Raw genomic sequence first — 23,569 nt, 5'->3', positions numbered from 1 at the left:
CAGGGGCGCCGTACAATGGCAGATCCTGCGCTCTGACCCCCAGCTTCTCTGTCTGTGTGTCTGTGTCTCCTTGGAGAAAAAGCTGGGGTATGCGAAAAGACGAATTCCTAATGCAAGAAATTGTATAGGGCTAATAAAGAAACATTATTACATTATTATTATTATTATTAAACAGCTAAGTACACATACTAGAAGAGCTTAATGGCTTGAAAATCATTCCTGCTGCCTGGATAAAAGTGCAAAGCTTGAAGCGCCACTCCACACCGAGCTCAGATCTAATCTGCAGGCTGGGAACTCTAGTGCCCTTGCCTTCTTGCCTTCCACGGTAATGAGCTGAAAGAGGACCTTCTGCATAATTGGAGGGGAAACATGGTCGATAATGATACTGCTGCATTTGCACACAGGCAGCAAGAAAACTGGCAAAAAAACAAACAAATTCAACCAATAATCAAAATCGGTTTATCTTGTGTCTTGCAAAATGTCACTAGGCATCCTCAAGCGTAAAAGAACGCACATCTACCTTATCACACAGCACACATGCACAGCCAACAGCAAAGGGCGGATTATAACAATGTTATTCTGTGAGTGAAAAGCACAGCAGAGTCTGGTCTGATTGAAAATCTTCCCTTTCCTTTCAATGGCGTTTCTCAGGCCCCATGCGCGGCTCTTACTTGTGGGACTTCTTCATGCTGGCCCCGTCAGGCCCCTCCCCGCAGTCGAAGGCCTGGATGGTGAAGGTGTGCTCCTTCTGCAGCTCGCAGTCCAGCTTGTCTTTGGCCCGAATGACCCCCTCGCCGGTGGACCTGTCCAGGACCACCGCTTCGAAGGGCACGTTCTGCCCATGGATCCTAAACCCACAAATCTCACCTACACATGGCGACAACCAGGGAGGGGGGAGGCGTAACACACAACGTGAGAACACCAACTGGAGCCTGTACCGCACATCGTCAGCACAGTTAGAACACACAAACAAAACAAAAAAAAAGGCCCAAACGTTTTGGCAGCCAAGGGTGTACATTGTGAGGGTCTGTGGAGAAAGCAAAAAAAAAAGCACTGTGCTTAAACAGGGGTGAGTGCTGAAAGGGGGGGAGGGCAGAGGGGGAGGGGGGGTAAACTTTTTGTTACAAAAGGAGCAGTCTGATGCCCAAGCCACTGGGTTCACATCGCATTCATTCATTCATGCTGGAAAGAAAACCGAAAGATGCAGACAGGCATTTCACAGGAGTACTTAAGATACCCCCCCAGCTAAAGAGAAAAATGTAAAACCAAAAGTGCACGGCCAAGATCTCTGCAACGTACAAATCGTATATATTTATATATCTGGATATAAATACCACGCTGCCGCTGCTGGCTCAGGTTTACCAGAGCACATTGAAAAAAAAATAACAGGTTAAAATGCAGTTAAAGAAAACAGATGGCGACCAAAAAAAGCTTTTGAGTTCAGGTCCAGCACCATTTCAGAAATTCTGTCACTGGTTTAAATCCACTGCAGTTTTGTTTGTTTGTTTTTTTTAAAAGCAGACTTCCTGTGCAATGTTGTCTGCCCCTCCGACAGCCCCCCCAAAATAATAAGAAAACTAGGGGATTGAAACAAAAGCACTGGATGAGAGTCGGTGTTAGAAATATCGACTTGCTGGTCATCCACGGATGTCAGCGGCAGACTGAGAGCACATGCTACAGCCGGGACTGAAGGAAGAGGGGAGGGGACATGAGTGTTGGCCTCACAGACACGGGACAAGTCTGTCTTGAGCTGAGTTTTCACTTTTTGAGAAAAAACATTAAGAAAACTCAAAAAGGGCTGAGAGAGCTACTAATCCATAACCATTCAGCCTTCAACAAAAGTGCAGTCCTCACGTGGGCTGTATTAAAAATTATTTACAGTACATACCAAAATAATTTGTGGCGTTTTTGAGTCTATTGTGGTGTGTAGGGATTTGGGCAGTAAAATGGATGACTCATGCATTGATATTTCTAACAATTTCATTCGCAGGTGCTCATCGCTTTTCATCCAGTTTGTTGTTGTTTTTTTTACGCGAATCAGCAATTCTCTTTTCAAAAATAAAAACCCAAACGAAAGAATACGGGGACAACGGATGACAGAACATGACATGAGTTTCTGTGTCAAGTGCTGATTCCCTGTGAGGAGGGGGGCCGGGGTTAGTGGGTTAATAAAACAGTATTAGAAGGGTAGAAAGAGAACCCATTATCACCTTCTTTGGTGACAGTCACCTCAAAATTCTCTACAAAGGGAAAAAAGAAACCCAGGTCAGTTACACAAGAGAGAGACTGAGTATTGAGTACAAACGGCAAATACAGGGGGACAGGGCTCAAGGGGAGATCAATGAAAAGGTATTTGTGAGCATCTGACAAAAGATATACCACAAACAGGCCACCGGAAAGAGCCAGAACTGTATCCTGAAAACCACACAGCAGGACCTCTACCTCTGCCCAGAGCTAAATGTTACACGAGTTCTCGCATTTCATCAAAAACATCTGGTTTGGGCTGTATAAATGCCACGAGGTCTCCCCACCATGCAGAGCACAGAAATGTCAGGCCCGTCCTCGAACGCTGGACCAGAAAGCCAGTGGTTGTACTTTGTCTCCACATTTTTTCAGGCACCTTAATTGTTTTTGTTTTTGGCTAGAGACCTACTGCAGGTCAGGTAATCTCGTACTTAGAAAAACTCCCACGCCACCAGCAATCTGCACGAAACGAATGAAATGGAAACCTGCTTTTTTCATTTTTCAGCCTATGTTGCTCATAGCGGCAAACCTTTCTCCTGCCACAGTTCTTAGGCACGAGTCAGACCTACATGTTTACCTTCAGGGCATAAAGAGAGAAAACCATTGGGATTTTGACACACCCAATGATACAGACCTGAGGGGACAGCACCATTCAGTGCAGGACTGGAAGTTCTTTCCACATTTAAAAAAATCAGGATAAACAATAATTACACAGTAGTTAAGCAATACATCAGCTTCTTGATTTAGGATATAATAATGCTGACATTAGGCATATGAATTTCGAAATATACCAATTAAAACAGATCCCACCTGTACACTTTCCATTACACCAAGCACCAGTCAGACTGAGGTCCAGCATTTCAGTTCTTCTTGAAATTGTTACTTTCCAGAAGGAAAATGTCTTTGAAACTATGGCTCCATCTGTATTTCATATTTCTTTCATTCAAACATGTTGAGTTTCTTTTGAGCACAAGAAGCTATGTTTATTGCTCGGCCATTTACTAATGCTTCAGATGTCAGTTTTTCTTCAGTTTTCAGCCACATCATAACTACCATCAGCTCTGGCTGCCCAAGACTATCCCCACCACCAGACTGGTTGAACCCCAATGCCCTTGCAAACTTCACCAATCTGAAACCACGTATTACATCATCATTGACCAGCTGTCACTTCACTTCACTACGACTGTGGGCAGCAATGGATTTTTCCCCTGGGTGAGGCTGTTCACAGCAAGCAGTACAACAGATAGCCCCTCTGACTGGGAAACCACCCGCCAGGCTTCTGAATCTTCCCAAAAGAACCTGATTTCCATGTCCTTCCTTAACCAAAAACAGCAAAGCTTTACTTCAATGAGACTAAATAATAACTTCATGATTCTCTCCCTGTCTGTGTGTCTCATGGAGAGCAAGTTGGGGTATGCACAAAGACAGATTCCTAATACAATAAATTGTATATGGTCAATAAAGTGATCTGATCTTATGATACAATGAGATATAACCGTGTGCATCATCCTTTCTAACCATTTGTGCAGAAGACTTTTGCCAGCTGTGATTACTCACAACTATTTATAACTTTATATGCAGAACTATGAAACCTTAAACACCCCTATACCTAATCCTTTTTTTTCCCTTAAAAAATTAATTAAAAAATTTCACCCCCAAGTGGCATTTAAAAAAGGGTAGCACACAAAAGAAAATCATACCAACAAATTAAAGAGTGGCATGCAAAAAAAAAATGTAAGCGCAATGAAACTGGGAGAGATCCATCTGTTCTTTTTGGAGAAAAAAAAACTTGCCCCGATATTTTGTCGGGCAGTGTGACAGAACTTCCTGATGGCGCAATACAAATCTGGAGCCCTCAAGCAGCGTCTTCAGGATCTGGGACGCTTGGTGCCTTGAGCTGAAGTGTTTAACGCACAGCTGTGCTTCCCATCTCCATTCTCCCTGCAGCAGCGCGCCGTCACCTGGTTCCCAGCCCCTCAGCCGACCTCATCCTGCCCCCAGCTGGGCTCCCGTCAGACAGCCTCGCCCACCTCGAGATCCAGCTACCGGACCAGAGGTGCTTAACGCCCACAGAAATAAATCAACCAGTCCCATAGACTGTAAGTGTGCATGGGCCGGGGTGGGGCTGGTCAAATCTGGAAAAGAGCGCAGCTTTCTTTAATAGAAAGGGTGAAAAGCATGCACTAAGGCCATTTAAATGACAACCTCTAGAACTGCGGGGGGAGTGAAGTCATGTGTCCAGAGTGTAGAAAGCTTCTTTCTTAGCCACACCGAAGGACCATCTGTCCTGAATTCAGACCGTCGCCGCTCGTCTGCGCCGGGAGTTCCCAGGGTCATGCGACAGTATGAATCACTCCGCTCAGCGAAGGCACTGAAATATCTATGCACGGCTTGACCGCGCTCAGGTCTCCCGACGGGGGGGCAGGCGCCTGGCGAGCTTAAGCACCGGCTGTACCGCTGGCGCTCGCTCTGCGCACGCAGGGGCTGGCAAGGCCCAGGCCAGCACGCCGTCCCCCGACAGCAGAGGGAGACACGGCGGCAGAGCCCTGGAGGCCCCAGCCTCCCCGCGCGAGCGCCGGTAACCAGGCTACCCCTCCGACACCCCTGGGAGGTGGCGGAGCACACACACACACACACCGCAACACCCGCTTGCGTCAACACAAAGTCCAGGGCACGGCCAGCTCCCGTCAGCTGCACAGCTCTGGGAAGAGCCTGGCCGCTGAAAATGAACAACAGCTTGGACTCTAACACGGAGCTGCCGCGCAGCTACCCTAGGAGAACAAGTACGTTTCCATTAAAACCGAGAAAAAAGATCCAAGCGATTTGGAAACCACTGCTTGGAGATAAAGGGGCACGCTGCACATTTAATTGCATGCTGCAGTACGTGGTCATTTATCATAAAAACAAGCCACGTGGTCAACATGCCTGTTCAAAGACAGTCCTGCAAGACCCAAACACACACGGCCTGGTTTAGCGTGTCGTTTTAAGTCCTCCTCATTGAAAAATGAAGATGAAAAGACATACATTTTTGCTGATCTTCAAAGAAAATAAAAAAAGCGAGGAGGCCGCTGCTGCATCCTTAAATGACAAGACAAAAATCAAAAATATCTTACAGATAAACTTGACCAAATCCCGTGTCAAAGTCAGTAGAAATCTAGTACTGTTCCACTGACAGTCAGCTAAAGCTAACTTTTGGGGTTTTAGTTGTTTTATATTGGTACTGGACAAGGCGCCAGATTAAATAACAAGATAAAGTCTACGTTATCAATTGAAATCCTGGAGAATAACCATGGGTTTTATAAAACACATTTATAAAGTATTATAAGTCCTGCTGCAGTATTGGCTTCTGTAACACTAATGCAGTTTTCATCATTGAGATGTTAAAGGCTAGGTGAGCTATGTGAGGTCCCTCACATTATATTGTGTTCAAGTACCAGAAAGCCTTGAGGCATGACAATTCAGTGACCTGTCTCAATGTGGATTTAACCCCCAGACCTTCACGCCTCTCCTCACTATGGCCACAGGCCCGGGATAATGACACAGACTGAAGCACATGATAAGACATCTCCACTGCACAGCAGTCGCAGGTGACGGAACTGATCCCCAGCTTGGACAGCTGCATTTCTACACACTGCTGCCTACAGTTAATGCCACCGGACGGCAGGCTTCACGTCACTGCTGGAGAGCGACGTCCAACACCGCTTCGGTGAGCAGCCCATTAACATCGACCTCAACACTGCTGGTGTTCCCAACGGCTCACTGGCCAGACTTTGTCATGGAAAACTGTCCCGATTCCAAACCTGCGTGGCTGAAATCCCAAGGCTGCTAAAAAGAAGGAGAAAGCAGGATTTGGGCTTCCATTATTTCCCACATCTCCCAGGTATCCGGCTGGGCTGGTTTGCCTGGACTCGCCGCTTAAGGGTCGGAAACGTGGGGACGAAGCGCTGGGAAAGGCTCGTCGGTCGGAGTCGCTCGCGGAGCGGGAGGCGGACCCGGCAGGCGCGCGGGGAAACGGGAAGCACGGCTCGCCTGTGCCTTACCTGCGTAGCGCAGCGGCGCGTCCTTGTCCAGAGCGATCAAGGGCGGGTCCAGAAGCACTTTGTCGTCGTTCTCCGTGACGATGCCATGATACGTCGTTTCAATCCACGGTTTATGCTTATTAACTAGAAAATGAAAAGAATGACAAAACCTTTAAAACCAGCGTCCTAACCAAACAGTTTAAGCACCTCTGAAGCTGTTCAATACTTTTAAACAAAGATCAAATCTTGCAAACAAGCAGCATATAGGACAGAAAACAGCGACTGATGGGTCATTGTGCTTTGTATGACACGTCTCAAACTAAGCACCACCTCAAAGTGCTTCATAAAATCAGATAAGAGCTGGATTATTCCTTAACATTTAATTACAATCCCCCCAAGAAAGCCATCAAGAGAACTACTGTTTCAAGTTCTGCACCAAAAATAAGGAGCAGGAAGGTGATGAGCTAGGATCACCCAATTAAGCTTGTGTCTAGAGAAGAGCTCCTCCTGCTGAAGGCTTCAACCACACTGCCTTGACGGTTACACACGTGCCTGGTAGAGCAAGGTACCAGAAGTAGGACCTACGTCTTTTTTTAAGTTTAGAACCACCTGATTTTTTAAATGATACACCCCCACCCACTTAGGAACCTAACAACTGCATCTGCACATCTCTGGAGGGCAACACCTGTGCCACCCCTGGAGAACGAGGAGGCACAGCAAGGCTCTGACCCCTGTGCTCCTTGTTCTGACACGCTAGAGGTTCTGCACGAACATCACAAGGATGTGCAGCATCGACTGGAGGGGAGGCGTGTTCCTCGCTAGCCCACAGGGGGGCATCGTTTCACTAGGCACCGGGACTGTCCAGGCCGACTAACCCCAACCCTGCCCTTCGCCTCAGGGACCGCGGGAGCATGGCCGCAGTCGGCTGGTGGCCTGCCAGGCGAGGGCGCTGCGGAGCTCTGGGGAGCAGCTTCAGCTGCGCTCACACCCGGAGCCTGGGCCTCGCACCGAGGACAGAGCCCTTGACAAGAAAGGGCGTGCACTGGCAAGGGCCTGCCAGCCAAGACACACTCCAAAGCAGAGGAGCGTGTGGAGTGTCCACCGACAGCGTGAGGTCAGGATCAGTGCCCAGCATCCTCCTCCTCGCTTCATCAAAGACACCCAGCTTCCAGCTGAACACCATCACTGCGGGGCAGAAAACTCCAATGTGTGGCAGTCCCACCTCAAACTGAAATTGAACTGGCAGCTTCATTGTAAAGAGGGGAAACACCTCTCACCACTGCTGGTGAGACCAAAAGATAAGATGAAGAAGATCATGAGACAGCCCTAGACATCGGTCACAGCGTCGTCACCCAAACCACCCACACTGGCCACAGGACAAACCGCATGGGCTTAAACAAACCTGCGCCTGGTCTGGAAGTCTTTTGTGTGAAACTGTCAAATAATTGCAGCAAAACCCACAATATAGATATGTAATGGCCCGCAAACTATAAAAACCTAAACCTAAACTAAAAAATCCCCTAGATATTTGAAATTTTGAACCAAGATAAGAATAGGTCTAGTATTTTTACAATCACTCTGGATAACCAGAAAACGGGGTCACATGAACGTTATTAGCATTATCTAAAGTAAAAACCATGCTATACTTAACTACATACATCAACAGATACAGTATAACATGCTTTCCTTCAGTCTGCTCTTTCATTTGTACAATGGCCATCGGCACTACCGACATAACCTGTCAAATGCACAAGTGCAATGAAATGCTTATGTTCCAATACAAAGACATTAAGGAAACACCAAACTAAAACACAGAACAGCAGCAGCAACAACAACAACAACAAAGTTAAATAACACTCAACTTCAATAAAACTGCACAAGCAGTGTGCAAAAAAAAACATCAGTGTGAATCAGTGGTTGAGGTAGAATTTAAAAACCTGACAGCTTGAAGCCGTCTCTGAATTTGCAGGTGTGTGCCTTTATGCTCCTATAATGCTTACCAGAAGGGGAGAGTATTAAGACATATTGTCTAAATACCAAGTAGGACACCGGCAGTAAATAGAGAAAAAAGCACTGCGACAGAGTGGACTGGAAAGTGATCAGGTGTAGAATAGCCAGGTATTTACTATGAGCCCACATGTCAGTGCTGGGGCTTATTGTGTGTTGACTGTTCCGTGCCCTCAACACTAGTTTGCCTTCTCCAGAGGAATCTCAGAGCTGAGGGGGGTGGGGAGATAATGGGCTTTCAGGCCTCCCTGGATTAATCCATCTCATCCTTCTGGCTTCTGGGAATGTCTCCAGCTACTTCTCCTTGGAGCTGTAACAGTTCGAACCCGGCCTGCTCAAATACTAGCACAGCTGTTCGCCGAAGACCACTATCCGCTCCTGATCAAGTTCAGAGAAGCGTGTTCCCAGATCCAGGCATGAAAGAAGAATTCATTTCTGCCCAGTCGGCAGTTTCATTACAAAATGCCTTGGGGGAGACAGGTCCCCTTTTAAGTACCTGCTTCTTTTCACAAGACTCCTCCTTCACACGTGCGAATGAATCCCTGTCTTTCCAGCACTTCCATTTTACTTTTTTAAAACTCTTTTTAAATCCATTTCTCAGAATTCAGAGGCTTTCAGAGGGGAAGCAACACACAGGTGCCAAAACACGACCATACTCTCACGTGACGGCAGAGCAAAGCACAGAGACCAGCAGAGCTTTTTCCACCTGAACTGGCTGTGTGTGGAAAAAACTGAAATCACTAGGAGCCTCAACTCCACATCTCAGAAACAAGAGCCTCCGGCATAGAGGGTAGAATATGTCCACCCAGACATTTTAACTGCATGGGTATTTAATGAGGAAGAGGATTTCTCAGAAAAATCGTTTATATTTCCTAACACCCCGCAGAGTTCATCTACCGCTTTTATTACTACAATGTAAGAGTGTTTCTCACTCTAAAATGGATTGTTACCATTTAATCAGAAAAGCATATTATACAAATTGTGCTAAACGTCTCTAACTGCAAAAGTAACCAATTTGAACATGCAAAAAAATCTAATTGAATCTATTCAGGCATATTGGTTTATTATGGTGAGTCTTATAAATGGGTCTGGATAAACATTTATACTTCACAAATCATTTGCAAGTTAACTAAGTGCACCAATTCCCCCACAGCTGTGGGTAAGGCAGAGGCAAATAAAGCTGTTTAATCTCCTTAAAGCAGGCCCCGGATGACCTAAGCTACAGTGGAACTCTCTGAATAGGGTTCCAGACCAGACTGGTAAACCACTACTGTAATCTTCTTAATTTCTGCGGTGTGTAAAACCTGCAGAAAAACAGTGCAGTCACATGAATTTTCAAACAACTATTTCAAGACCGCAAAAAATTAGTTTCACTAAGTATTTTTTTTTTTACAGACCATAAAGTAGCTTGAATGTTGATTAAATAAAACCTCACACAGGCTTATAAGAGATCTAGGATTTTTCAATGGATTAACTACACAAGGTCTTGTTCCAACACTAACGAAAAGGCAGAAATGCTTTACTATAAAACGCTACATTTAAGAAGCTAACAAAAATAAAAAGGCTTCACTATTCTGTAGAGTGAGCCCCGGAAATAAAAAGCCCACAATTAAAAACTAATGTGCACTTGACATGCATGATTTTTTTCCCCCAAGTTTACTCAACAATTTGAAACAATTTAGGTTTTGCCACATGTTAATGCTTAGTAAACACACTTAATAAGCCTCCAGTTAAACATCAAAGCAAGTGAAAATGGGGATATGATGACAATGAGATTACCACACTGCCTGTGGTGTGGTTTCTATCATTTTATTTCCTGCAGTTTAAGTGAGCTCTAGAAAGTACTGCTGTTCTGGCAGGGACTCTTTGTTTGCAATGGCCTGGAGCCAGTGTCACTTGCAACTTCAGACAATTTATATAAGAAAAATATCGGCAAAGTTCTGAGCACACTGACAAGACTTTTAAAGCCCAGAGCCCAGATAGAGATGCTCTGAAAGAAAGGCTCAGCAGATTAGTGAACAGACAACAGGCCAGCATTTACCAGGCAAACCCAAGCCAAGGACACACAGGCCCCTTCTGAACTGAAATAAAATCACCTTCCAGCTGTCAGCAACTGAAAACAGCACTTTCAGCAAAGTCGAAATCTAAATGACAAACTGAAATGCAGACAGCTTTGTTGAAAAAGTGGAAAATAAAGGACTCTATTGAAACTCACACCCTCCTACACACACCTTTGCACTGCTGCACTTAGAAGGAGTAAGGGTGGGAAGTGCTCACATTTCTCTGCGCTATTCTCTACTCTGTTGAAATTAAAAGGGACACAGGGTGAAACTTGGTCCAAAACAAACACTTCTGGCACTTTTGGATTCATCTGTTTCTGAAGGAATTATCGGATTTGGTCCCCATACTGATAGCAATACCCGTGCACACAGTGTACAGGGATACCTGTTTCTGCACTTTGTTTCACCTGAGCCCTGAATTAAATCATTGTAATAACACCTTAATAGACCTAAATAATTGGTTTCACCTGAACCATTTTTTTTGGTTTCTTAACATGCAGAAGGCTATAGCGCTTCGTAAGTGACTTAAAATCTCCTGAGAACCACATTCCTATTCCGCCGAGTAGGAAAAAAACTCCAACCAAGAGATCTGTAGTTTCAGCTAAGGATTCATTAAATAAAAGAGCTAACCTGCAAAGTGACCTCCAGGATCTCCTCACCTCCAAAATGTATTTTGGCACATTCAGTAATCATAAATCTAACACACACGTGTGCACATGCTACAGTCATCATGCCCACATGAACATGCCCTCCTGCATGGCAGGGGCTGGCACTGCATCCCAAAAGGAATTTAGTGTGTCCAGACACCCCACGGTTTCCACGGTTACCACAAATGGACTACATCCAGTGCTTCCGTGTTCTTTTCCCAGCATTCCAGGGGGACAAAGGGAACTGGTAGAGAATTAAGGCAGGGATGAGCTGATGATAACAGATTCAGGTTTTTTTTTTTTGTTAGTGAGAAACAAGGACGGAAATAACGGAATGGGCTTTTGGAACATTAGTCATGAAACCAGCACTTGGGAGCTTGTCGACCAAAACTCCCATTTTTTTATTTTATGTTGCGCTGTGGTTATGCAAAGACTCCACGCCAAGTGCTGTAAATATAGTGTGAACGGCTGGCCTTCAGCACCAACCTGACCCTGAAGCAGATCTAGAATGAAAGTAAGCAAATTGTCCGAGATAAAAAACAAAGCGTCTGAAAGCCCTTTTTACCTTCAGCATGCAGGATTGGATCTAAAAAGAAACATAAGGAGACCTCCCAAATCAAGGAAAAAAGCAGGTTAATTTAAAGTTTCTGGAGTCTGTGGCCCTGGTTTGAAGTGCGATCAGGATTTTAACATCAACTGAGCAGCAAATAAACAAACTGGACAAACCTGCCATTTGTGCTGCATTAATAGACTTTTCATGCCCTATCTCATCATCCATTTAAAACTCCCAATAAAACCTTTAGGCTCACTCTAGAACCACAATCTCAAACTCCTTCTGCTCCAGTAAAAATACTCATCTCCCCTCATGCCAGAGCACAGTTCAAGGGTTCACCTGGCTGCTCAAAACTGAATCTGTTTATACTATGATCGGTATGTAAAACTACTATGCATAGCAAAACCTAAGGACATCTAATACTATAATGACATGCCTGCCTTGCATCCACTTACGAGCTCCTGTGGCAGACGAAAACTTTAACAAAACAGATAAGCTATTTAGCATATGTGGCAGTGACAGCACAGGCATACTTACATGAAGAATTTATGACTACATTGTTATGACAGCATTGAACCCTGGAACCAGACGTGCTTCATTCAGGAAAAAATACACCCAGACAGCTGAATACCTCACATAGCAACTCTCATGCATTAGTCACCTAAATAACTGCAGGAGTTTATAGCAGGGACTTAAAAGAAACTGTTGTCATAACCCATGAAATATGGAACGGATCCGTGCAATTCTGTTCGCTGTCCATCAACATGAAGGAGGTTTTAAGAACACCTCCTCAATGTAGAGTTGAACAATTCCAGTGGGAAAAAAACTCAGGCATACCAGGGCCATCGCTGCATATGGCAGCATATCGCTGGGTGGTCGCGGCATATATCTTTATGTCGAGGGAAAGTCGCAGGGCTGTGGTGACCTACCGTGGGGTTGTCATGGCATATCGTGATATATCACGGGCCTGTTGTGATATATCGCGATCTGTCACGGGGCTGTCACGCCATGTTGTGACCCTGCCATGATATACAAGTATCGCAGGCTGCCACGAATATAGCAACAGGTCATGGATTTATCACATACTGCTTGACAAACTGTAGGGTATGTCGCGATATGTCACAACGCGTCACGGGGCTGTCGCGATATATCTCAGTGTGCTGCGGTGTGTCATGACCTGCCACAGCATGTCAGGGTATATCACAGCATGCCACGCTATAGTGCATCGCCACTGCATGTCACGAGATCTCGACACGTCACAGTATGCCACAACATATCACAATATCGCTATGCATCACGACATGTCGCAGTATGTTGCAGCAGTGTCTTCTGTTCACTTACACCAATCTCTCAGATTAGCTCAGTTTCATATAGCATCAGCTGAAGTGTGTCCTTAACATTTAACAAGCCCATGATATTATTGGACACAAATGGCTGTTGTAGTTGTAGTGGATCTAGCACAGAGAAATTAATTGCAACAGTATTAGTATTCCCAGAAGCCCATTAACCTACCAGTGTGTCTTAGGGCTGTGGGAGGAAACCTGAGCACCCTGAGGAAACCCACACAAACATGTGAGCCCATGTGAGGAATAGCATCAAAACAACTAACACTCCAGGAATTGAACCCATTGAGACTGGTGCCTGACAACTCTTAGCTGAAACCTAAAAGGAACCTAAAAAAAGGTGCTAAACGTAGACCACTTAAAAAAAGCTCCCCATTAATTTATTTAAGCTTGCTGTACAAAACAAAATAACCAATGATTATTACCAATTTAGATCATGCTTATATCCAAAGTGACTTATATAGTTGGGTATTCTAATTGAAGAATTCGGGGGGAATACCTTGCTCAGGGGAACAAAAACAGTAGTTTCTTAACTGGGATTTGAACCCACAACCTTCAGATACAGGTCTGGATCCATGACCACTGCTGTCCCAATTACATCCGTCACAAATCTGTTGAATTTATGACGTTTGCCACAAGAAAACACAAAGGAGACAAATGCATCTATAATCACCAAAAGCCTCCAGTAAAGGACCAGAACACATGAGCTGCAAATAAAAAAAGAAAGCACTAACCACAATTCTGGACTCTTTCAGACATAGCTAGATAAGATCTTCAGGTCAATAAGCTGCTAGTTCAGAAGACGGAGATCAGTCAAAAGGTGGCCTTTCTTCGAAAATGTTTAACAAAAAACATTTTTTAAAAACCCGACGTAGATCAAGCTAGGAAACTTTTAATAAAAACTGCTTAAAGGGAGAAATAAAAGGCACAAAAGAGCCAGAAAGCTAACTGAGGACTCAGTCTAAGGGACTCAGCTCTTCTCCGTTGTCCACGACTCTGCAGTCTGGGATTCTGAAGTGGCGTTTCAGAGAGAAACCCCGACTTCCTCCCGCTGTCCTACACCGGGCACAACGCCACCCCTCGCTCAGCTGCTCCCCACAGCCCAGGACCCTGTGAACAAGCCCCAGGCAGGTTGATAGCAGAGGGCCGACATGCTGGCAGGCTGAACTCTCTGGATGTTAAGAGGGTGCTCTGGCAGTGGCCCAGCTGTTTGCTCAAGGAAGCACTTGTTTGTTCACTAAACTATTAAAACCCCAGCCAGCAGGTCAAAGCCAGGGAAAGCCAGAGACCAGACCGCTCAATAACTCAAAGAGTCTCCCCTCTGGCACAGAAAGTTTTTTTTTCCACCTATCCTTTTGTTAAGCATGACATGACCCCATTTTAGATTGGTCAAGCCATACTTTATTAGCCTTTCCCCTCCAAACACCTGCGCAGCTGCGGAGCAAGTGAGGCTCACATGAGCACCTGGAGAGCGACTGGGTGACACCCGATCTTTCAGCCACACCAACAGGCAGCTCGCAAGGTTCGGAGGACTGGAGCTCTGAGCCACAGCACACAGCGGACCCAGCGGACCCAGCAGAAGCAGCTCCAACATACATGCAGCAAGACCACCGAAGCCCACATAAGTGTGATGCTTGAGTAATCTCATGTGTTAACAAGGAATATTTCAGCATCCTTAAAGAAATGTGCAAATCATTTTACAGGAAAATATTAAATGTTGGTATAGGATGTTACATGGCCTCCCCTCTCAGAACCCGGACTTTTGAACCTTCTGAGCTAAAACGTTTAATGCACGCCTTATCTGAATATAACTGTACCTCCCATCTGCAATAGTCCAAAACACATCGAGGTTCAGTCATCTGTTCACTTGCACCTATCTATCAGACCAGCTCAGTTTCATATAGCACAAGCTGAGGTGTGTCCAACACGTAACAAGCCCACAACGTCATTGGACAAACGGCTAAAGCTGTACTGTATCTAACACAGAGAAAGGAAAAATGACAAGAGTATTAGGCCAAAGAACTAGACCGGTCTTAGTAGGCGATCACTTATTCAGGCGAGTTATTACTGTGGAATCAGTGAAATCTAACGGTGTGAGTGATCAATGCTGCGACAGACCAGAGAATGTACACAAACAAAAGAGTGTGGCTTTTTGAGACTTTTCATCCTAGTGAAAGCAAAGGGGTTACAAAAAAACAGCTATAAAAGCCCCTGCTGCTGGTCCTGCCCCTCCACATTCTTCACGTTTCCCAAGTCTCACGCTGCTATCAGGTCTTTTTTTCAGGCGCTTATAGTGGGAGCATTGTGACGCATTTCATTCCAGATCGCAGTCACAAGAGGGAAGGACTGAGGGAAACAGAAGCTCTTTGTCCTCGGTCGAGTTTAGTCTGGGGAGGGGGGTAAACCAGCCAAAGAAACAGGAGTTTATAGTTAAGATGGCCATCTACAAAACAAGGATGAAATTCAATTGAAAAAACTGATAACCCAAAGTAAACCAAAGCAAGCAGAAACAACAGTCTTTCACAGCCCCCACTTCCAAGGGAAGCTTATCTGCTGGAGCTAAGGAACAAGATTAAGGGTTGTTAACTAGACATGAGAGGAAGTCCTTTAGCCTGGAACTGCTCTGCAAAACAAGAGGCATGGCTTTATGCCTAAACTAGCACTGAGGTGCTACTACAATAAGACAATAAACCTTTAAGGGTATCTTATAAAGATCACTGGTCTCACCAGCTCTGCATCCTTTCTGAAAACACCTAGCTGCGGTAAAGACAAAGAGGTTTGAAACAAACAAAATTTCAAAATTGCCTTCTCCCAATTCTTCAAAAACATACACTTCTCTGCATTTTACATGTTTAAAAAATACAAACCTGCTAATGTAACTTCTTGTATTTTCTTTTTCCTCCTATTCTCCACCTCTATTCTAGGTCAAGAAACAGGAATTGTAGGTTTCCAGCTTTTATTATACATGCATCAGGGAACCAGCAAAAATATTCCAGCTGTTTAGAGGAAATGGAATTCTGGCTAGATGCTCAGTCTTACACGAAGCGGGAATTCATCACCGACATTGTCCCAACAAACATGCGTCTCAGGACAGGCTGTCTGCAACAATGACCTCTGCTCTTTCAAACAATTTTATAGGCCTGAATGTCAGGAGAGCTGCCTCAGTGGCGGTAACTACTAAAATGATTACAGCTTTGATATTCTTGCAGTAAAACATGATCCTGACAGACAAGCCGGACTAACTTTGCTTGATAATTAAGACAGCCAAAAGGAGAGCTTAAAAACCAACATGCATGTAAGAACACACCTGGGTTTCTTTTTACGAGCGTCACACTTAACAGAAACAGCGTGCACCAATTACAGCATGACTAATGAGTGCAGCGCGTCTACCCCGAGACACTCCGCGTCTTAACTGAAGCACCCGGTGCAGCAACATGCTGAAAGTTTGACCTGAAGGCACATTTACACACTCAAAAGCAAAGACAGGTTAATTGTCTTTTGACAGTTACATAACCTGCAGCACTTTTCCAGACACAACACAGCAGTCAGGCACATCTTCGAAGAAAAACTGAGGACCCACAAATGACCCTATATTCAGCTCCAGCACTTTCTAATTAAAGCAATCACCGACTCATTACTTGCAGAGTAAATAAGACTACATAATTTATAAGGACACCACAGCCCTCAAAACCAGCGTCTATTGACTGTGTTTGACTGAACAATCTGACACTGGACACCTAATGCATATCATAACAAAGAGCTTTCAACCTCAATTACTCTGAGGCGCACTCTATAAAACATGCCCAGCTATTGATTGAAGCCGACAGCACTGAACAGAGCAGTGCTGAACTCCTAACCGAGGGGTTGCAGGCACAAGTACCCACTGTAGACACAGCTGCCACATCTCTGAACGGGTCATTTACAAGAGTATTTCTTCATATAGCAAACTCACAGGGATTCGATGAATATGGGCAAAGGTAAACGGACTTCCAATCACTCACCTGCCCATTAATAAAGTAGCATCTGAAATATGCAGCTTTGCAACAACAGATGGTCTCAATGACTCGCAATTGCTTCTGACTCAGCTGAGAAGACCCCCAGAATGCCCTGCAATTAGTTATGTACATCCCACCCACTCAACACTGCTGAGAGGAACCAGATCAAGTCATTAAAGCTAAGCACAGCTCAGACACTAATAGCATGCAACAATAATCATGCAAGGATGTTCTGGGCCTGGATTCTTCATTTAAAGCCATTGCGACTATAGCATTCCATCAGATACAGAAATCTTTGCGTTAACACACTTTATAAACAGGCATCAAAACTCAGGACAGACAAAGGTGGCAGTATAAAAAAAGAGGGACAAAACAAATCTAACTAGCAGCATTTACAATACATTTTTTATCACAAAGGATCAGAAATTGCTTTATTTATAGGAGGACACCTACAGCACTTACTCTACTATACCACCCCTGGGTAAGATGTGACAAATAGGTTCACTAGTTGAATTAAAGAGGGAACTGCAGGCAATTTTTAAAACGCTGATACACTGCTGTCTCATAGGTAGGATTAACCGACGCCTTGTTCCATCTATTAAAAAAATCCTATGGACCTGCTTTGATTACAGTAAACACTTAATCTCAACAATTCTCTAAGATGATATTGTTCAAGTATATGTCACTAAACACTAAATAATCATTGCCTTGCTACTGCCCTTACAGCAGAGATTGAAAAACAAATCAAAACATAAAAATGAACAATGACTTCTGAAAATACATAAGTTGTCCATTATCAGAAAGCCTTCTGCTCCTGGCATGGTTTGTGAGAAGCCTGATTCTCTCTCAAAACTCCCATAAGGAGGGACTGCACCCTATATGGGATGTAGGGTGCACAGATACATAGAAGTTAAAGATACCAATTTACCTAGATGGTGAGAGAAGACAGAAGGACCTACTGAGAACCCACAGGAGCACATGGAGAACATGCAAACTCCACAGTAAAGGTGCCGCAGTCTGGAATCAAACCTAGAACTCAGCAACTGAGGTAACAGTATTAAATTCAAATGTTACTGCTGCTCTTAGCTTTTAAAAAAAAATCGTAAGAATTAACTTTTAAAACGACTGAGAAGTACATTGTACATCTACTATCATTCAGCAATTTCACATATCTTTTCTCAAAACATAATATGTACAAATGAAGTGCTTAGTGAAATGAAGTATTATTCTCTGATAATTCTTTGCCCACTGCACAATTAATCATAACCCATTCCAAAACAGCCAATTTACAGGAACAAAAAATCCTGCCACTTGAACAAAACTGCTCAGTCAGCAGCCAGACAGAATTTCGTCAGTGGACTTCTCATAGCTCGAGTTTTCCCCATGATGACACAACATATCTCCAGGCCTTATCTGTGCATCCCTTTTTTCGGGAACAGAGATAGGAGATGAGACAGCACAGAGCACACAATGTGCGCTGGCCCAGTCACATGACCGGGCTTGCGCTCCCATTAACCCAAATAAAACCCACGGCGATAACTGCACGACACCCTGGAGCCTTCTGGGAAATAACGAGAGGAAACAATACCACCACCGTTTTCTAGAAAAGAAACCCAGACCTGGAATCCACCACAATTTTAAGCCAAGATTCTAACCAGCTCGGATTCCTGTCAAATTAAATCACACAGTCCGCTGACTGGACACAGAGGAACATTTTTTCTGGAGAAACAGAAAACTGCGCTAAGAAACTTTTCCTTTCAAAAGCGTTAAGTGTGGCCCTCCACAACTGACGTGGACCTTATTTTTCAAATCACATTTTTGAAATGCAAAACAGAAAGTAGACATTTGTTGACCTATTTCCCCCAGTGGAGCTGATAAACCTGACCTTAACAGTAGTCCTTATTTCATAAAGCACCCTACATTAGGACAACCCGAAGCTCCGCGCACACACCCTGGAAACAAGACACGAAGATGCACACTACAGCAGGGTATGAAGAGTCTCCAAAGACTCAGATCTGGGAAGAGGGTCTGAAGAGGAATGTTAGGCCCTCTGACCAGCAGGGCCGCAGGCTGGTCTCTCCTGGGAGCAGTCAGCACTGCCCTCAGCAGGGAACCAGTGCAGAGGCTGGAGAACAGGGACTCGTGCTCAGATTGCACCGGCTGAAACCATGTTCCCCTGTTGTCCAGCGGGGCACTGCGCTGGCCGATCCGAGAGGAGACGAAGGTATGGCTCGTCTCTCCTCATCCAGCCTTTCAGATGAGCGTTCAGAGGGAAAGTGTTCCTAAGACTAATGACAATCCAAGGACACTGCATTCGGGTTTTCATACAGTTTTCATTGGGGGGGATAAAGGCACCTATCTTTGACAAATATACTTGGTTTATTCTATTTTATTCTTATTTTCTGTCCTTCAACGAGCATTTGAACAATTAAGACCTCCTGTACAACTTGAACTGCGCCACTACCTATGTTTGAAAAGCCCCAGCAATGACATGGCCAACTTAAGACACGTTCAGTTAAAAAGCAAGGTTTTATTTCCTTTTTTTTTTTTAACTGAACTTGTCCTGAGCTCCTGCTGCATTAACAAAACACAGAAACCCATGCAGCCTGTCTCAGACTGAGCTACACCCCTCTCACACGCCTATGTGAGTAATGTTCTGATTATAGAGGGTGGTTTAATTTTACCCATCATCAAAAGAGAAAAGGGCTATTGTTTATTTTTAGTCTGGCTGCTCTTCTTTCAGAACAGACCAATCTTACCACTGTCAAAATAAACACCTATCGCCAGTGAGCGGAGTGATCTCCGCAGGACAGCTTCCACAATGCCGACTTGTACCCCCAGGGTACGACTCTCAGTTTCTTGTGTCCAATGTTAAGTGGATCAGATATTCCGACACGTAGAGATGGAAAATCACCAGATCTTCTGTATCATTATTTTAAAGCTCGTAGCCCATTCAAGTGCACTATAGCCACGCACTTTACAATGTGAAAGAGGGAGATAACTTTGTTAACTGCAGCTGACATGAATATCTATCTATCTAGAACGAGGGAGAGTGGGTGGGGCATTTGCAAACCACGATTAGCACAAATCGTTCCAGCCCTGAGTGACCTATTGAAACCCAGGCACCTCACACCCTCACCTGAGAAGCTAAACAAGTTTTTTTTTTTAAAAAAGGCGATCGGGCAACGAATTAACTAAATCGTTTAACAAAACTCAGAGAGAACACAACTGCTTCTGGAAACCACCAGATCTGCTGTGTCACTGCATTGGAGAACACAGATCTGTAACAGAGTCGGTGCTGCTCGTTGAAGATTTAAGGCTTAGACTTTTTTTTTTAATAAGATGAAACGTCAATGTTCTCGTCGACGAGTACCTTCTGTAAGAGCTTCGCTGATCGATAGATTCATTGCGCCATCACGGCTTCGTGAACAGCTGCGTCGGATCAGAGGAACTATTCGGATATGGTCCGAGGGGAAAATATATATATAATTTCTAAGGACAGCACGCAGACCACCTAAATCACGACCCCCGGTTTCCTAACGCAGCATTCCTAAAGACAACACCGCCGTTTCGAGGGGTGGGGGGAGGGTAGGGAAAGCAAAAGGCGCATTGAAAATATTGTTAATTCACTCCGAACTAAAACCCTACAGTATGTGTCGGTGCCGCTTGGTACAGCGGCTCAAGACGCACGGCTGCCCGGGGTGCACAAGCTGAAGATGCGCCAGACCGCACCGGATCTCAGCGCCGAGCGCGCATCACATGACCCGGCCTGTATCTGGCCTCGCTTTTCAGCACCCGAAGTAGCACAGCGATGCAACATTGCTTTGATCCACAAAGACAACCTGCGTCTACATTGTGTCTCATCACCCCGGCCGCCCAAACACTGTTTCAGTGAACCGCGGTCCCCTCCTTTCTCTCTCTCTTTTGTTTTTTTACCGGGGTGGCTGAAACGTAAGGGAGAAACATAAACCCTGAAGCATAACGCAGAACCAGCTCCAAGCGAGGCAGCTACTTTGACAAAATAGCCCTACATCTATTCCCGTCTTTGAAAACCATGATAAAACTACGCGACGGGAAATCTCGCATACGAGAACTCCAACGTGTGATGAGGCTAATAATATGGAATAGCTGTCCCACATTAACAAACCAGCCACAGAGGACGTGCGGCTAGTTTTCCCAAGATACTGCCTGAAATCACGAATTAAAAGTGCAGACATCGCTGGATAAAAAACCCAGCACTGTCATCTGTCACTAAAAAGCGAATGTTCATGTGTTACGCCCTTTCATCTTTTAAAATAATTAATGAATGGCGGAAGAAAACGGGCCGGTGCATCTAACCCAACCACGCGTCGGTGGTAATTAATGACCTTGAGTGCCCACAATTATGATCTTCTCCGAAGTTTTGTTTTTTTTTTTTCCATGGGAGCGATTGTGGCCCATTAAAATTTTAAATCACTCTCTCAGCGTTTGTCAAAGGATCTGCAATGCGTATGTTCAAAAGGGCTTCATGCTTTCCCAGACAAATCGATACACAAGCATTTGTGTGGATCACAGGGAGAGACTAACTTAGCCCGGCAATAAAAATAAATACACGTAATGTTTAAACGGGACAGGGGTCGAATCTTGCTAGTTTTAATACAGCGTAACATGACGACTCTTGAACCTTGAACCCGATACCCCCTGTATATAACATCGTAAACCAACGTTGTGGAAATAACGGAGCTATGCAGATATTTAGACTGAGACCGATGCTTAAAAAATACATAACACCCGCGAGGAAAAAAAAGACTAGAATTGTAGAAAGGGAGAAAACTGGGAAAAGATTCTATCCCAGAAAAACAGAAAATGTAAAACGGGGAGTATCCCTAACTAGCTTCATCACTGCGATTATCATCAGCCGCTTTAACAAAACCACTAATTCCTGCACCAGAAACGATGTATGAAGCCACTTTTTAAGCGGATTTATTGTTGGGGGAAATATTTAACTCAAGGGGGACATAAACGCGTTCACCGACTCGATGAGGCGTTTTTTTTTAACAGAGTACATAGGAAAAAGGGATAACACTGCATTTGCGACATTACAATAAAATCATGTGAACGCTTTCTCGTTTATGGGAAGGCAAAAGCATCCTTCAGCTCACGAAAGCAACCTTAAATATGGCTGAAACGACGTGCCGATTAAGACCCCAGAATTTAGACATCAAAAACAAGGCAAGCTCTGTCGCGGGTAGTCAGAATCAAGTGGGGGAACAATCTCAGTCGCTTTTTTTTTTTTAAAGCTTACCTTTCGCTGCCTCTACCGCAAAAAATAATCCAAGGACCAGCCAGCCTACAGATGCTGGAGGTTTATGTCTTCGGAAATGCATGTCGTTTTTACACAAAAAATGGAAGCAAAATAAAAAAAAAACAAACGAGTGGCGTCCTTATTTCTGGTAAATCAAAACGTATTTTCTCAAGGAGTGCATGGAAAAAAAAATCCGGGAATGTATTCTCTGTAAACTCGGCAAAAATCTAAGATGGCTGCCTCAGCCACCGCCGCTTAGTCTATCCCCTCCAGTCCTCTCTATCTCTATCCCTCTCTCTCTCTCTCGCAGTTCGCAGCTCAATCTCCAACGGGAGACTGTGGCTCAGTTGACGTCAACACTGTTATTGTGGGAGAGCTGCTGCTGTTGCCTCACGGACACGCTCAGCTCTTCCTCAGCACAGTGGCCAGCAGCAGGGCCAGCCCAGCGCTTGTGAGGGGGCTGGAGTCAGGGCCAGGCCAGTCTGGGAAGGGGTTAGAGATATAATGCTCTCTTTACGACTTTATGCCATTTCAATTCAATTCAAGGTGCCTTATTAGCATGACCGATGGGTGCAATCAGTGTTGCCAAGGCAAATAAAAATAAAATTAACACGAAACAAAACTAAAATAAAATCTACAGACATATTAAAGACATTTACGACAAAAACATATCATAAAATATTTACATATACTGTAAACATTGAGCATTATAGGGAGACAGGCTCACTGTTCCTCAGGCTGGGACAGGAGATCACACACTGGGCTGCCAGTTCGACTGAGTTCCCTACTCCATTTCCCAGTAGGATTGGGACCCGTTGTGATTCTGATTCTGGCGTTGTGAATCTCTACGGCTCCTGCCTGCCCCTCTTTTTTAGGTTCAGCACTAAAAAAACCACCTCTGAAAGCCCCACCCTGCCCTGCACGCTTCAGGGGAATGTTCCAAAAATAGCATAAAACAAAAATATACGTGGATCCCAGCACTACATATTTCTTTCTTTCTTAGGTGTCATTATGTTGCGCTGCATTTTTTTCAATCCTCATAAAAGGATATTTGACTTTCTCTTTGAGAGACTTCCTGTATTAGTGTATAAACCCGGTTCACATCCCCGCAGCCACTAGAATGAACCCAGAGAAAGCCTCTGGGCTCCATCCAACTCACCTGGGCTGTGTTAGTGAAAAGGTCGCTCATGTGCTGCATTCAGGAGAAAAAGGGGGAGGAGCTGAGGGCTGGTTCCATCATGTGTGTTAGTGGTCCTGTAATGAGGGGTGTGCTGGACAGGCAGGCACCAATGAGCAAAGACCCACACTTCACCTCACCAGTCCTGTACTGCACGCAGAAGAGGGTTGAGGCTCCAGAGCCAGAGGGGTCATCTCCAGAAGGAAATCAAGGAGAGCCCACACAGTACACATCTCAAGT

The 23,569-nt window shown here is 44.7% G+C and overlaps 1 protein-coding gene across 5 annotated transcripts in view; it reads right to left on the bottom strand.

Annotated features, from left to right (window-relative positions):
- Positions 1-22,518, bottom strand: part of clstn1 (calsyntenin 1) — a 40,611-nt gene extending 18,093 nt beyond the window's left edge. Inside the window, exons 1-4 of one of the 5 annotated variants that reach the window (XM_088617383.1) lie at positions 22,153-22,518; positions 6,285-6,407; positions 2,211-2,240; positions 672-867 (exon numbers count right to left, since the gene is read on the bottom strand). In XM_088617383.1, the coding sequence (XP_088473509.1) occupies positions 672-867; positions 2,211-2,240; positions 6,285-6,407; positions 22,153-22,234 (431 nt within the window). In that variant the 5' untranslated portion in view covers positions 22,235-22,518. The remainder of the gene's footprint in view (positions 1-671; positions 868-2,210; positions 2,241-6,284; positions 6,408-22,152) is intronic. The other 4 variants (XM_088617386.1, XM_088617384.1, XM_088617385.1 and 1 more) reach the window with 4 other exon arrangements.
- Between the last annotated feature and the right edge of the window lie 1,051 nt (positions 22,519-23,569).

The sequence above is a fragment of the Lepisosteus platostomus genome, chromosome 23 (genome assembly GCF_059453375.1).
Source record: "Lepisosteus platostomus isolate fLepPlt1 chromosome 23, fLepPlt1.hap1, whole genome shotgun sequence".
In the NCBI taxonomy this organism is placed as follows: domain Eukaryota; kingdom Metazoa; phylum Chordata; class Actinopteri; order Semionotiformes; family Lepisosteidae; genus Lepisosteus; species Lepisosteus platostomus.
This window is presented reverse-complemented; position numbering and strand designations above follow the sequence as displayed.